This window comes from Poromitra crassiceps (genome assembly GCF_964638095.1).
Source record: "Poromitra crassiceps genome assembly, chromosome: 13".
NCBI lineage: Eukaryota > Metazoa > Chordata > Actinopteri > Beryciformes > Melamphaidae > Poromitra > Poromitra crassiceps.
Window position 1 is genome coordinate 45250903 of NC_139644.1, and position 15451 is coordinate 45266353.

Here is a 15451-nt window from a genome sequence, read left to right on the forward strand (position 1 = left end):
TTTCGGATGTGTGAGATGTGCAAACTAAATCAGCATTGTTTTTCAGAGTGTCCCTTTAAGGCCAAAACTCTTAACATCTTAGTTGGCTTTAATTAAACACACAAGATAGGAATACATTTCAAATTTTTATACCCATAGCTCCACCCACCCCACCCACATGGCACAATCCACAAGTGAGTGAGTGACTCTGGGACATGAAGTACACCAGTGGTGGCCATTTTAGTATATGTGTATGTGTGTGTGTGTGTGTGTGTGTGTGTGTGTGTGTGTGTGTGTGTGTGTGTCTGATGTAAAGTCATTTCAAATTGAGTTTGAGTGAGTCAGTCAACAGGCGGGCCAGGGACATGGCGTCCTTTGGCGCCCGCTTTGCTCAGAATTGGGTCAGACTAAAGTTTGTTGGGGAAGATGAGCCTCCCTCGCGTGACTATGTGGGGAAGGAGCTTCTCTTTAAGTTAAACGGGCTCAGTGCAAAAGACATTTACTCGTTTATTACCATGACAAACCGACGTGAGCACGAGCTGTGTTTCTTCCAGGAGTCAGCGCTCTGCAGCTTCCTGGAGCAATACGCCTCACAGGCAAGTAACGGTGCGTGTAAACAATGGCAGGTCGAATCTTCTATTTCCATTGGTATTGTTAATCTGCTGGTAAAGTTCTGGACTGGCCGGATCACAGACCATGACGTGGAGCTGTACCTGAGCCGATACTGTGACATTCTTGAGCAACCGTACAAACCAGTAGACCAGTTTGGCATTTGGTATGGAATCAGACGTTACAAAGTCAAAACCAAGACTGACGAAAAGAACCAACATAAGATCATACCGAGTTCCATCTCCCTCGGCCCGTACAGCGGCCGCATTTCCTACCCGGGTCAGGTGACCAGGTGCTTTATATGCAGCAGCACAGAGCACCAGGTTAAAGACTGTAAGGAGGTGAAATGCTGGAGGTGTGGAAACCTGGGCCACAAAGCCAAAGAATGCACCAACGCTGCAGAGTGCAGCCTGTGTGGAGGCGGAGGGCACAGCTACTTCCAGTGCCCTCAGTCCTACAGCAACAAGGCACGAGTACAGAGAAAGTCCGTGGCTGAGGAGAAGGAGAGAACTCAGCTGATCGAGTTCCTCAGGCAGAGCACAAATCCGCCACAGGAGGGCGTCCGCACTCCACAGACGGCAGCCCCTGCTCAGACCAGCCTCCAACAGCAGAACAGGAGCGCGCCGACGGCAGGGAAGCAGAGAGGAGAGGCAGCAGGTCCCACCAGCCTGCGGCAGCAGAATGGGATCAAAGCACCGGGAGCAGATGGGCAGCAGAGAGTCGTGACGGCAGTTGTACCAGCAGCAAGGAGAGATCTACAAAAGCTGTATGGGAGAGGAAGAGCGCTGATCAGCATCGAGTCCAGCGCTGCCGCCGGAGGTCTGCGGGAGAGGAGCTCCACTGCTGCAGCCACCAAGAGAGCTAGAGAGCCAGCCATCCCCGGGGGAAGCAAGCAGCACATCCAACACCGGCGATCACAGAGCGACGGGGGGAGAACGAGAGAGCAGCAGGATGCCGATGAAAGAGCGGTCAGTCTCCTACGATGTGTTGACATCAAGCTGCCCTCTTCCGACGGTGACACTGGAGACGAGGGGCCGGTGGGAGAGGACAGTGATCGAGAGGAGGAGGCGTATGATTCAGCCAGCGAGGAGCCAAGCTCGCCCGACAGCAGCGAGCAGAGCTCGAGCGGAGGGGACGGGTCCCCTGTGACGGTGGACGCACCACCGCCTGTCGGACATGTGAGTTCGAGAAATAAAAGACATGATGTGACACCTCTCAAAAATATTGAAAAAAAGCACAAGTCCTAATGAACAGTAACAAACCCCTCACCATGTCATATTATAAACTATAAACTTTTTTTCTTCTTTTTTTTTTACAACTTTGGCACAGATGAATATCGACTGGTTTAAAATGTCCAGCAAAGACAGTATGTTAAAATGTGTAGAGATCTGTATGGTCTTTTTTTTTTCCCCTACACACACTTGGATGGCGCAGAAAGCTCAGGTTTGTATTAAAAATATATTTAGTAAAATCTATCTGAAAACAAAAGAGATATAATGTGGCTGGCTTCCGTCGGCAGACCAGCTGTCGGATGGTAGTGAAATGGTGCTGCTTTATTATACAACAAACAGGGTGCCCCAGGGAAAACTAATGAAGACGAGACCATTGAGCATTCTGCTTTTAAATTGTGAAAGATCCAGCTGTGTAGGAGAAAAGGAAAAAATGTTTTTGTTTAAATGTCACTGTGAATCATAAAGCTATTTTTTGTACTGAAACTGCCTAGACCACACCAAGACTTTCTCTGGACAGTGATATGTGTGGTGGTGGCCAAGTTGTGGAGGACGAGGTGTGCTATTACTGTACATCAGCTCTCGATCCCGTGTGAGGTGATTGTTATCAAATCAGAACTGGAAAAACGGGACAATGGACATACGAACTGGAAGACCCACACCCCGGCACCTGTTGGCTCTTGTTATTTATTTTATATGTTGAATTGATTGATGTATTATGTTTAAAAAAGAAAGAAGGAAAAGAAAAACTGTATTGTTTTGATATATTGACTGCATAACTTGTACCTGAATAATTTTCAATAAAGATATTTAAAAACCCAAAAATAGGTTTTTGATCAAATCCAAGATGGCGGCAGATCTAGGTAGACGGAAATGGGCGTGGTCTATATGGATAGATGCGTATTGATCCAGGGAATACAGCCGAAGTGGAATTTTGATTCTACGCCTCACGGTTCAGCAGTTATGGGTCAATATGCAAAAGGGTCTGTTATAGCGCCACCATCTGGTCAATATGAGTCATTTTTTGTCTCTGAGTAGTGGGGCACATTTCCAACCTATGTGCAAGGTCTGGCTACGGTGGCACCTATGGTTTTTGACGTGCATACTGTTTTAGCGGAGAATAATAATAAACGGAACAGATACAATAGGGATCCACACACTTCGTGCTTGGACCCCTAAAAAAACAATAATCAGCACAGATACAATAGGGATCCACGTACTTCGTGCTTGGACCCCTAAATATAGCCGCAAGCGGCGATGCGGGGTCCAAGCTTCCGGTGACTTGGGGGGTATATGTCTCATCCTTCTTTATTTCACTTACACACAGAGAGGATGAGACTGAGGAATTCTGATCACCAATACCATTATTATTATTTTAAGGGCTTTATTTTAAGAGCTTTAAAGCATTAAGGGGAGGGCAGCTATTCTTATTTGTAAAATAAATAAGTAAGATAAATAAATATTTTTCAGATTCTGAATCTTTTCATAAAAGATCCGGTGCTATAGTCCTGAAAGCCCAGGCCTAATGATGCGACTGGCTGTCATATAGTGAGATAATGCTTTTTGGCCCTTTCTCCCTTTCTCCTCAACAGGTGTCACAATTGTGTACTTGTGTGATTATATTCTGTGTAAACTGCCTCATTCAACACTGCCCTGATGAAGGCCACGTGTGGCTTTTTATTTTGTTCTGAAATGAACTAAGCCTTTAAATAAAGGGTTTTATCTGAGAAGACTGCCTTGGTAAAGTCATTTTAATATAGCTTTTACACTGGAATGCTAGTTTGGACACTGACTCTACAAACACACAAGTCAGCTCATTAAATACCTCGAAATCCATACTTCAACCAATCCAAAACTCAATTTTACCCCATCACTACATAATATCAAAGCAGATGATCCTACCAAAACAGCCAGGTATAAATTACATATTTCTGAAACTACAACAGTTGATTCATTGGTGAGCCACAAACACTTCATACTGTAGCCATGCTTACCTCTGCAAGTGTGGTGGTAACGATGTCACATGACAGTTATGTCTTCCCCTTCTTTCTTTCAGCTAGCTTTCGGGTGCAGTACTGCCACCTACTGTGCTCAGTATCAGTATGACATTAAAGTATTAAAGGTCCCAATTCGTGCAGCTGTAACCTCTTAAAAACGTGTGTCTCTGGTCCATAAAACATGATTCTGGATTAATTTGTCAAAAATATAGCAACCCCATTTGTTGTGACGGAGTTGTCCCTTCCTCATCTCGTTGCGTCCCAAGAATGGTCTGTTTCTATAATATATTCAGAACTAACAGTTCCCATTGGCCGCTGAGGGAGAGCCCGCCCCAGGCTCCCAGCGGCCAATCAGATTAGCGTCTGTGGACCAGCATGCTGGGTTGTGTCCACAACTAACGCTATCGCTAACTTAACGTTGCTACGCTAAAGAGGACATCTCAAAATGCCTAGACTTACCGAATGCACCTCCGCAATTGCTGGATCACGTACAGTTGCCGTCGCTCCAGCTAGAAGTGTTAATTTTGTGGCTATAGACAAAATGGTGCAGATAGCTTGTGTGAGAGAGACCCGCGCAGTATGCTTGAGGACCATCGTGACGTCCCGATACCCCGTCTGGGGGAACAGAGCGTTTGGGGGTGTGGCTTGAAGGAGACTGCAGGGGGAAGCTGGATAGGGACAAATCCAACTGTGGCAGTTCTGAGCTTGTGACCACTCATTACAGGGAGGGATGACAGCAGTATATATGCATTTACAAGTAAAAACAGCTTTTGCACGGAATGGGACCTTTAACCATAACATACGTTGTCTTTTGGTGGTAGGAGGAAACCCAAGTGAAGACAGGGAGAACATGCAAATACAACACAGAAGGAAGCTGTGGACAGAGAAAGAAGCTGAAAGATTTGAACCCATGACCTTCTTGCTGTGAAGCAACATCACTGACCACTACGCCATCGTGCCGCCAAAATTGTATAACTCAAGGCTGTAAAACAAACGAAATAGCTGGTACTAAATACATTTCCGAACACAAAACAAAAAAGAAAATATACATAACAATTATGTCAAAACATCTCAGGTGTAGAGCTCTTCATTAAATCCATGTGTTGATAGTGTGTACAATTAGTGTATAAAAAATGATTCACATTTTGTGGTGTATTTCGGTTGCATGCACGTTTAAAATGAGAAGTACTTTTGACTCGAAGTAGTATTTGGGTGGAATATACTTTTAAAGTTTAAGTACTTGGACATAAAGCAGTTTTGTGTAAAATATACCTTGAACATTGTAAGTACACTTGGTATCTGGCTCTTAATATAAATAGGATAGGCACTACAAGGGTGAAAACAACAGTGTGGTTAGCTCATTTGTTAAAGAACCAGATTGGCAATATCTGAAGATTTTGGGGCCCACTGTTCAAACCTTACCTAGGGATCAACATTTTTCAACCTTAGAGACCTCAAGACTTCTGCCAATCTCCATTTTCTTGTTCACCTCATTAGTCTGGACAGAAATACACATCAGAATATACCTTTAAAATTATAGTACTTGATCAGACAGTAGTATTTGGGTTGAATAACCTTTAAAACCATAAGTACTTGTGACTTGAAGTAATACTTGAACAGAAAGCAGTTTTTGTGTACAATATCCCTTTAAGTATCTGGACAGAAAGTGGTATTTGGGTACAACATACTGTCAATACTACAAGTACTTCTCTGGCTCTGCAGATACATATAATATGGTCTACAAAGTTAAATACAACTGTCTGGATAGCTCACTTGGTAAAGCTCATGACTTATGCTAACTAAAGACTATTGTGGCTCAAAGTTCAAACCCCATGTGGAATTAACAATTTTCAACTTCAGACAGGTAAGTCAGTAACAATAATTAAAACTCAACATGTTGCCTCCTTATTTTGCGGTGTCTCATGAACTTTTTCAATATCTTGGAAATGTTAGCTGGAGATTGCGTGGCTGTGTTCAAGAACGTGTTTTGCAACAGGAGAGGTTAGTTCTTGTCTCATGATGGAGATTTTGTGTTCTGAAATCAGAATTTTCAGTTGTCATTGAGTCTTTCCCACACACACATCAAACCATAGGGCGTAGTGGCGTCCACTACAGAAGGTTGATGGTTTTATCCCTGAAATTGCTTTTGGTGACTATAGCCAGCACCCTGCATGGCAGCTTGTCATGCAGTCCATTTACCATCAAGGACATTTCTGTATTACACACATAATGCACCACTTTACATTAAAAGTCTGCCCTGAATGGAGGTGTTTGAACTAATTGGTGTGGGTTGTGCTGTTACAATGGACACATGAGTGACAAGGATAATTCAGATTGAATTCTCTTTTTGGACCTTTCACATCTGAAGACACAATAATGTATTGGAATGTTTTTCCTCTCATATATCTGAAAGAAGGCTCCCAGCAAACACAATTACATCATGATGATGTTCTGATATCATCTTTCAGTGACGTCCAGGACTAGGCCAAATCACAGCCTATTTGGGGATCATTTAGACATCTACAAAGGAATGTCAAGATGACGTCGAAATATGACGTTACCATGAATAGGCATATTCAGTTATTCTGCTATGTACACAGTGTGTATTCAGCAGCGTTATACATAATTATATCCAGATTAACCTTTATTCTACATTTTCAAAAAATAAAACAGTTACCTGGCCATGGTTTGAACCCAGGACCTCCAGCTTTGGTGTCTGCTACTCTACCCCTACACCATCCTTCCACAGCAATGACAAGGCACGGATGTAACCTTATTATGGCATAAACTTGTTTTTATAAAAACGTGGGTGTCAAGTCTTAACCCCACCCAAAATGCTACATTCCAACTTACAGTAGTAGTAGTAGTAGTAGTAGTAGTAGTAATAGTAGCAGAAGTAGTAGTAGTAGTAGTAGTAGTAGTGTTGGTAGTAGTGGAAGTGGTAGCAGTAGTAGCAGCAGTAGTTGTAATTGACCGGTTAATGAGTTGTGGGCAATTTAGTGTTGGCGTGTGTTTCATTAAAAGTTTCAAGATTTATCATTTCAAAACGGTTTCACATATCCAAAATCCTTTAATAACTTTAGGTCGGGGTAGTCCATAGATGACCCAGAAAAAGTTTTGTGTGATTTGGCCAAATGGTCTAGGAGGAGCTCGCAAAAGTGAATCACTCAGAAATATTGGGCAATTAAATTCTGAGCATGTCAGCATTTGCTGTGGCCTAGGTGCAGTTACTTTCAGAATGTAATATACTACATATTACTAGTTACTTTCATTTGAAAGTAATAAGTTACTTTACAATATTACTGTCTGTGTAGAGTAACTCATTACTTATTACACTACTTTTGCATTACTTTCACCAAAACGCCAGCAGCAGTAGAATGACATTGCCGCCCTCTTGAAGTCAGTGTAAACAATCCAAAATTCTAAATGTTATTCTCTTCCTTTATTATTGTCATCTATAGTGGTTATTTGCATTAAAAAAAAAGTTTGATTAGGAAATGATTGTATCTTCATTTAAATATGTTATTTTTTTTATTTTTTTTGTCACTCAATTTGTAACTTAAGTTACTTGACAAAGTAACTGGTATAATATTACTGAAATCCTATAAGTAATAAGTTATATTACTGAGTTACTGCTAAAAGTAATATATTACATGTAATATGTTACTTTTGTAATGAGTTACCCCCAACACTGCCTAGGTGTAATGGTCAGATCATGTCAAATGAGGGGTTTTGTAGGCTACAGTGTATAAAAAATGGTGGTTGTTGCAAAGATGCATTGCTGACCAAGATTTCTTTAGAGCCATTATAGTGCTGTAATATTCTTTCCACGCAAGTTTTAATCCCGTGCCGCTACGTGCACGCGCACGACGTACGCTGTCACAAGCGCACATTTCCAAGGAAGCCCGCAGCAGCACCCCCTGCTGAAAATACGTCCCCGCCTGAGATATACCTAAAAATCACTTCATACTTGAGATACTTGTTTCTTTCTTTCTCTCAACTTTTTGCAGACTGATCATGTCACCAGTGCTGGGGGTCGCCCTGCTGGCCAGACTGATCATGTCACCAGTGCTGGGGGTCGCCCTGCTGGCCTTGGCTCTGTCAGGCCCCACCGTGGCCTTTGCCCCCAACGGGGGCATGTCAGACATGTCTCATGTCAGCATTACAAGAGAGGCTCTATTACAGAAAGTGAAGGAGACGTGTTGGGCGGTGGCTGAAGCCTCTGGTCATGAGTTCAATCCCACGGTAGGCAGGAAGCACACAGCCGTACACTGCACAAATGTAAACACAACAAATACACACACACACACACACACACACACACACACACACACACACACACACAACAAGAAATGCACACAGATACACACTCATTCATACCTGTGTCTAACCTGGTTAAAACCATCGTGGATTCAACAATAGACAACAAAAGCTAGATATCAGTTTGTTCACTTCAGTTCAGTTCTCGAATCTGTTCAGAGTAAACCCTCTTCTCAAACAAATCAAAAAAGGATCTCTGAGAATGTTATCATTTTGGTCATCTCCTCAGGGTAACTCTGCAGAGGAGCTGGTCCAGGCTTGTCTTGGTTTCACAGCAACCGGATTGGTGTCGGCTGCCAAGTTCCGCTCAGCGCTGCAAGAGATCTACGCCGAGAATGGACTGGTTGACAGAGACTTTATCAACAGGTGGGAGAATGGTGACAACAGAACTGAACAGTAACAAGAGTCTAGCATAGAACATAATTATGACTCGATGGATGGTTAAAATATACATACACATCATCTGTGTGTGTGTGTGTGTGTGTGTGTGTGTGTGTGCACCATGACATCACTGATTGATTGATTGATTGATTGATTGATTGATTGATTGATTGATTGATTGATTTTATTGTGGACAAAGAACACTAACATCCAAGGGATATACATGCAAAAGGTCAAACGCTTATTTATTTATTTATTTATTTAAATATCCCCATTAGCCGCCGCCGAAACGACCGCTAGTCTTCCTGGGGTCCAAACACAATACACATTACGTTACAAGCAATTGTAAACTTAGACAGTAAAGTGCAGTAGTAAAATAACATATTCAAATGATAAGAAATAGTAAATGCATTGCAATACAGTAAAGTGCAGTAGTAAAATACCATATTAAAATGATAAGAAATAGTAAATGCATTGCAATACAGTAAAGTGCAGTAGTAAAATACCATATTAAAATTATAAGAAATAGTAAATGCATTGCAATACAGTTAAATCACAGAAAAACATAGTAAAAACCGAAACAAAATAGGATAGAAAAACAACAATAGTTTGGTCAGCTAGTTATGTAGTTCTTAACGTAAGTTCAAGCCAGGAAGACTATAATATCCATTTACACTTCCTTAATTCACTTTATATCTCCACTCTTCAATCTACTCACAAGATCATAATAAGCTGTCAATTTCCGGGTTTCAATGAACAATCAGCTGGTTGCCGCCCAGTCTCTGTTAACCAATAGCATAGTGTCACATCACTGCTCTCATCACCTCTCACCCCACACACCTCCAGTGTAAGCCTATCACATTGCTTCTCAACCCTGTCGTAAGCCAATTGCTTGGAGGCGGGTTCCTTAAATATGCTTGTTTCTGTCTAATTCAGCCTCTCAAACACCGCTGCTGTCAGGCTCGCAGTCAAACGATCACTCTGCTGTCATTTGCTGCTTTGCTTTTGCTACTTCAGAAACTGTGCTGATCAGGTTGTATGGCGAACTACATTTGTGTGATTTTGTTGCTGTTTTTTTCGGGTTCACGGGTCTAAGCACCATGTCCGATTCGGATGAACTGTATGATGGTGACACTGCGGGTTCTGGTTCCCAGCGCCGTAGCGCCCGCCTTGCTGCCCGGCAGGGATATTCAGCGGCCGAGGTCGTGGATCTGCTAAATCAGCATGGCGTTATACCAGCTCCGGGGTTACACCTCAGTCAGCTTCAGGATGTAGCGGCGGAAGTATTTGAGTCTCCTGCCCGCACCGAGCCTCCCGGCTTTGCTATCCCGCCTCCGCCTCCTGCAACCCAGCCTTCAGCCCAGTCTCTACCTCACCGCAAACACTCGCAAAAAACAAATCACACTCAGCAAGCTAAAAAGAAGCCTGTCTTTGTGCCCCCTGTGCAGACAGATAATGCCGCTTTCGCAGCCGCTTTACAGTCCCTGTCTAATACTATGCAGTCAGTGGACGCTCGCCTCCTGCAGCTGGAAAACGCGCAGGCATCAACCTCTTCCTCTGTTCCTGTCGCTCAATTTTTGCCGTCCCAGATTCCTGTGATTCCTTTCAACCCAGCATGTATGCCTATTGCAAGTGCCCCTGCAGCCCCGTTCACTCTGGCCTCAGCTGTCGCAGCCCCGTCATCGCTAGGTAGGCCATATATCCCCTCTGGTACTGTTATTTCTCCTCGCCTTCGGACTAAAATCTTGCAGGGGAAAAATATTAATCTAATCAGCCTGATCTTGCCATCCCCTGAGTGTGATCGTCATCAAGCGATAACTTTACTGCCATATTTAAAGCTGCCGATCCCAGCCTGGTCAGGGACATGTCAATCGGAGAATTTGTCGTGGCATATGGCTTGTTCAGAGATATCATTTGTTCAGTGTACCTGAGCGCAGGCAAGAGCTGGATACATATTTGGCTCTGATCGCGGATCTTAATTTAAGATATGGCAAAAACATTTTCTACCAGTACCATAAAGCTTTTGCAAATAAAGCGGCACTCTACATTTCTCAAACCAACGCTCGTTTGGACTGGTCTATCCTGGATACAGAACTTCTGATCATGCTGGTGGGGGGCTCTCAAGCACTCTCATGTTTCACCTGTGGCAACATGGGCCACTCGGCTGCTTTGTGCTCCACCGTGCCTTTCCGCCCTAAAGAGTGTGTGGCTTCACCTCCTCCCAAATTCAACCCTGAATCTGACCAAGAGAAATTTGACAGTCGCGGGCGCAAGGTGCAAATCTATAACAACCAACCCATCTGCAATAATTTCAAAGAAAATGTTTGTTCTTACCCAAATTGCATTTTCCTCCATATTTGCAGCAATTGCAAAGACGCTCACCCGAGGTATGCGTGTCCACGTCGGTTCCGCCCCCTGCAGAATCGTCGTGGTTTCAAGAGATATTGAAAAAACATCCCATCAACTCCAATAAACATTCCAGCATTAGCATCCGAACTGTCGTTCCATCCTGATTGTGTCTTTGTTGATAACTTGCTCACCGGTCTGTCACAAGGGTTTCGGGTAGGGGTTGTCTCATCACTGGCCTCCTCATTCGTTTGTAAAAATCTTCAGTCGGCGCTGAAAGAGCCAGCAATTGTTTCTCAGCTTCTTCAAAAAGAGCTCGATAAAGGCTATTTAAATAAAGGCTGGTGTATGATCTCTCCGCTCCTCACTCCGGGCCCATTCCAAGTGTAAATAGCTGAATTCCTCCTCAACCTTTTTCTCTGCATTACTCCACTGTTGACAATGACATCAAGCTAATTAAGTTAGCTGGCCAAGGCGCATGGCTGTCCAAAGCTGATATTACAGACGCCTTCAAGATTATGCCAATTCATCCCTCACAGTCAGGGCCGATTTTACCAACGGGCTTACCCGGGCTGAAGCCCGGGCCCGGGACATCAAGGGGCCCAAAAAAAAAAAAAAAAAAAAAAAAAAAAAATTTTTTTTTTTTTTTTTTTTTTTGGGGGGACCCTTGATGGGGTTTTTTTGGGCCCCCTGTCCAGGGTCTTCGCAAAAAATGTTTTTTTTACTGACGCCATTCAAATTTTTTTGCAGAGTAATAACATCCACTGTAAGAGGGTGCCCACCCGCTATGCCGACCACTCGCAATGCCGACCTTAGGTTTAGGCGTGGGGGGTGGAAGAGGTTAGGTTTTGGGTTAGGGTCTGGGGGAGGTTAGGTTTAGGCGTGGGGGTGGGAGAGGTTAGGTTTTGGGTTAGGGTCTGGGGGAGGTTAGGTTTAGGCATGGGGGCTGGGAGAGGGGAGGTCGGAACAGCGAGAGGTCGGAACAACGACATGGAACCCTATGAGAGGGCTCCCGAATTTATCGTGCTTAGGGCCTAGGGCTTAGAAAAGGTACTGAATAATGACATCACAACAGTATAATCCTAATGTTGATTTAAAATGAGATATTCCTTTAAATACGGCTAAAAAAGGTTAAAAAAAAACACTAAATTTTTTTTTCGACGGCGCCCGTTGGGCGCCGCCGAAGCCCCCCCTTCCGCTTGAGGGGGGGGGGGCCCTGCAGAGATGAATAGCCCAGGGGCCCATGAAGTGTAAAATCGGCCCTGCTCACAGTGGCATTATTTCGGTGTAAAGTGGGAGTCCAATCTGTATTTTGCCACGCGCCTCACATTCGGCTGTAGAAGTAGGCCATTTATATTCAATCAGATCTCCGAAGCTCTTTGCTGGATCCTTCTAAACAGGGTCCGTGTTCCCTCCCTGCTCCACTTGCTTGATGATTTTTTGTTAATAGACCCTCCGTACGATAACACTGGCTCTTCATTAGACAAGTTGAAACACCTGTTCAACTATCTGGGCGTTCCTCTCTCTGCCGAAAAGACCATTGGTCCAGCCACTCGCCTCGAGTTTCTGGGCATTACTCTGGATTCAGTGGAAATGAAAGCCTCTCTTCCAGAGGAGAAACTTGTGCGTATTCGTGAAATTATTCAATCTTTCACAGCTGCCCAGTCCATAACCAAGCAGCAAATGCTCTCGCTCCTAGGCCATTTAAATTTTGCTATTCGTGTTATTCCCCAGGGGCACTCGTTCATTTCTAGATTGCTGGCCTTGGCTTCGTCTGTGCATAATTTGCATGACGATATTGTTTTGGACGAAGGTTGTCGCTCCGACCTGCGCTTTTGGTCTCGCCTGTTGGAGCATTGGAATGGCGTGACGTTTTTCTATGACGACTTGATTTATTCCTCTGACTCTCTAATGTTTTTTACAGACGCTGCGCCCTCTGCGGGTTTTGGAGGGTATTTTCAAGAGCAGTGGTTTTCCTGCAAATGGCCTGTTGATTTTCCCCAAGTCACCCAATCTTCTGCCCTGTTTGAGATTTATCCTGTAGCTGTAGCGTGTCATGTGTGGGGAAAGTTGTGGTGTCGCAAACGCATTTCTCTACAGTGCGACAATGAAGCGGTCGTAAGCATAATTAATAAAGGCCGCTCATCATGTTCCCAAATTATGCCGTTCATGCGCTGCATCACGTGGTTGTCTGTCAAACACAATTTCATCATTTCTGCTAGTCATGTGCCTGGTCATGAAAATTCTATTGCTGATTCTCTATCCCGGTTTAATTTCCAGGTGTTCAGGACTCGCTGCCCAGAAGCCAGCCCAATGCCTGTAGCAGTACCCCCTCTAGAGGCATTAGCCCTGTACTGAGATCACATTCTTTGGAGGCTTATCTGGAATCAGCCAGGTTTTACGTTTAGTTCACACAGAGAACCTACGCCTTGCCTTGCCTCAACCCACGCCTATGCCTGCAGACCTTGAGCTGGGCGTGAACCTATTACACGCTTTTGCGATCACACCGCACGCCTATTCCACGCTGAACCTGAGCCGAGTCACAAGCGCCTCTCCTCTCTCCCGACTGTATTTTTTCATGTGTGGTCCCGAATTATCATAGGTAAAATAAATCGGATATATTTAATGTTCTATTGATGCTGGATATGTATAACCAAGTCTGACTATAGTCGGACATTTTAGAGAGGTGATCTTGCAAGAATATGTGCTGGCACAACCAGGGCCGTAACCAGGGTCCTGAAATAGGGGAGGTCCAGCAAAGGGAGGCTGGCATCCAGTTTAATGTTAAATGTATTGATCCATCTTTTCCTAGCCTGTTTGCCAATCCCACTATTAAATTGATTTTTAAAGGTATTGCAAAAAGTTCCCCCGCCATATAGTGATAATAGGCTCCCTATTACTCTATCCATTTTGCATAAAATGTTATGGGTTCTGAGAGATGGTTATATCTCTCCCTATGTCGACGCTCTTTTGGAGTGTTCCTTCCTTTTAGCTTTTTATGGGTTTTTAATGGTCGGTGAATTCACCACTTCTTCAAACAAATTTGATCTAACCAAAGATGCTGCTATGTCAGACATAACTTTTCATCCAGGCTTCTTCAGTCTCACACTGAAGCATTCCAAAACGGGTGGCGCTTGTGCCATAATTATTGGTCGCATAGATTCCCGATTTTGTCCTTTTAAATCCATGTGCAAATTTCTGAAGTTTAGGCCTTTTTCCGACCCTCACGTCCCTCTGTTTTTAACCCCAGATAACAATCCCATGTCCAAATACTGGTTTAGCCATCATTTACAGCAGATTCTCCTTAGATGTAACATACCCCCAAAGCAATACTCAGGGCAATTCGTTTCGGATCGGTGCAGCAACGTCTGCTGCCTTACAGGGCATTTCAACAGCATCCCTTCAACAGATGGGCCGTTGGTCATCTTCTGCATATGCCTCCTACGTGCGTCCTGATGCAATGGCTATCATCAATGCTCAAAGATCTCTAAAGCCTTAAAAGCTTCGGTAAGCATTGCATATGACTGGTGGTTGGTGGTCTATATATAATCTAGTCTGTGTCAGCTTCTTCCGCTATGCAATTCCTTTATTTAAATAATAAATATAGATACTAATGATTAATAAAAAATAAAAAAGCTGCTGCTGTCAATTTTTATAGTAACAAATTTTGGGGATATTTATTTGGCTGTGATAATCACCATGCTAACTGCAGGTCTTGCTGTCCTTTCATCCTAAGTTCATAGCCACATAGCTGTAATGTTATCAGTGCATGTCAATGCTGACTTTCATCCACAGCTGAAAAAGCTCTATTATGCTGGTCAGTGCTGACCCCATGTCAAGGCTGACATGTTCATGCATGCTTGTCATAGCTGACCTTAATTATGTAAGTCCTTGCTGACTTTATCCACTGCAGCCCTTTAAGCCAGTGCTGGCCATACTAGTGCAGGGCTTTGCTGACTTTTAAGCCATTACTGGCTATGAGCATCATGCAAGTGGTTACTGACCTGGGTCATTGCTGACTTTAATCATGCAGGTCAGTTCTGACCGACTAGCATTACTGGTTAAGCTCCTAATGCTAATTTCAGGGTGCTCTTGTTTTCATTCATGGAATTCAGCTGCCTCTAATCAATTACATATGTTCTGCCATGCTTAATTATGTTTAATCCCTCAGTGATCACGCCTTCCTGGTAAGATATTACTGCCTGTTCGTCTCTTACTGGTAAGTGCATTTTCATTTGGGAAATTCATAGTGCTGTGTTTTCTGGGCTTGCACCTATCTTTTGGGGATATATCTGGATGCTGATCCGAGCTGCACCTCTTTTGGGGATATATCTGGATGCTGATCTGGGCTGGTGCAGCTCTCTCAAGATCTCCCTGCGGTGTCTAACCACCAAAGACTAATAACAATACTTTATTCTCATCATTCTTTCTGTAATGCATCATTCACTTTATTGTAATAAATATCACTTTATTCATTCTTTGGTCTCTAGTCTTTCCTGATTGAAATGTAGTTCTTAACGTAAGTTCAAGCCAGGAAGACTATAATATCCATTTACACTTCCTTAATTCACTTTATATCTCCACTCTTCA

At 43.6% G+C, this 15451-nt stretch overlaps 1 protein-coding gene across 1 annotated transcript in view; it reads left to right on the plus strand.

Moving 5' to 3' along the window:
* Positions 1–7873: 7873 nt before the first annotated feature.
* LOC310788586 (uncharacterized protein) overlaps positions 7874–15451 on the plus strand; it is a gene marked incomplete at both ends in the record, with an annotated part of 65163 nt that continues 57585 nt past the window's right edge. The window contains 2 exons of the mRNA XM_083650117.1: positions 7874–8059; positions 8364–8500. Of these exons, the coding sequence (XP_083506243.1) occupies positions 7874–8059; positions 8364–8500 (323 nt within the window). The remainder of the gene's footprint in view (positions 8060–8363; positions 8501–15451) is intronic.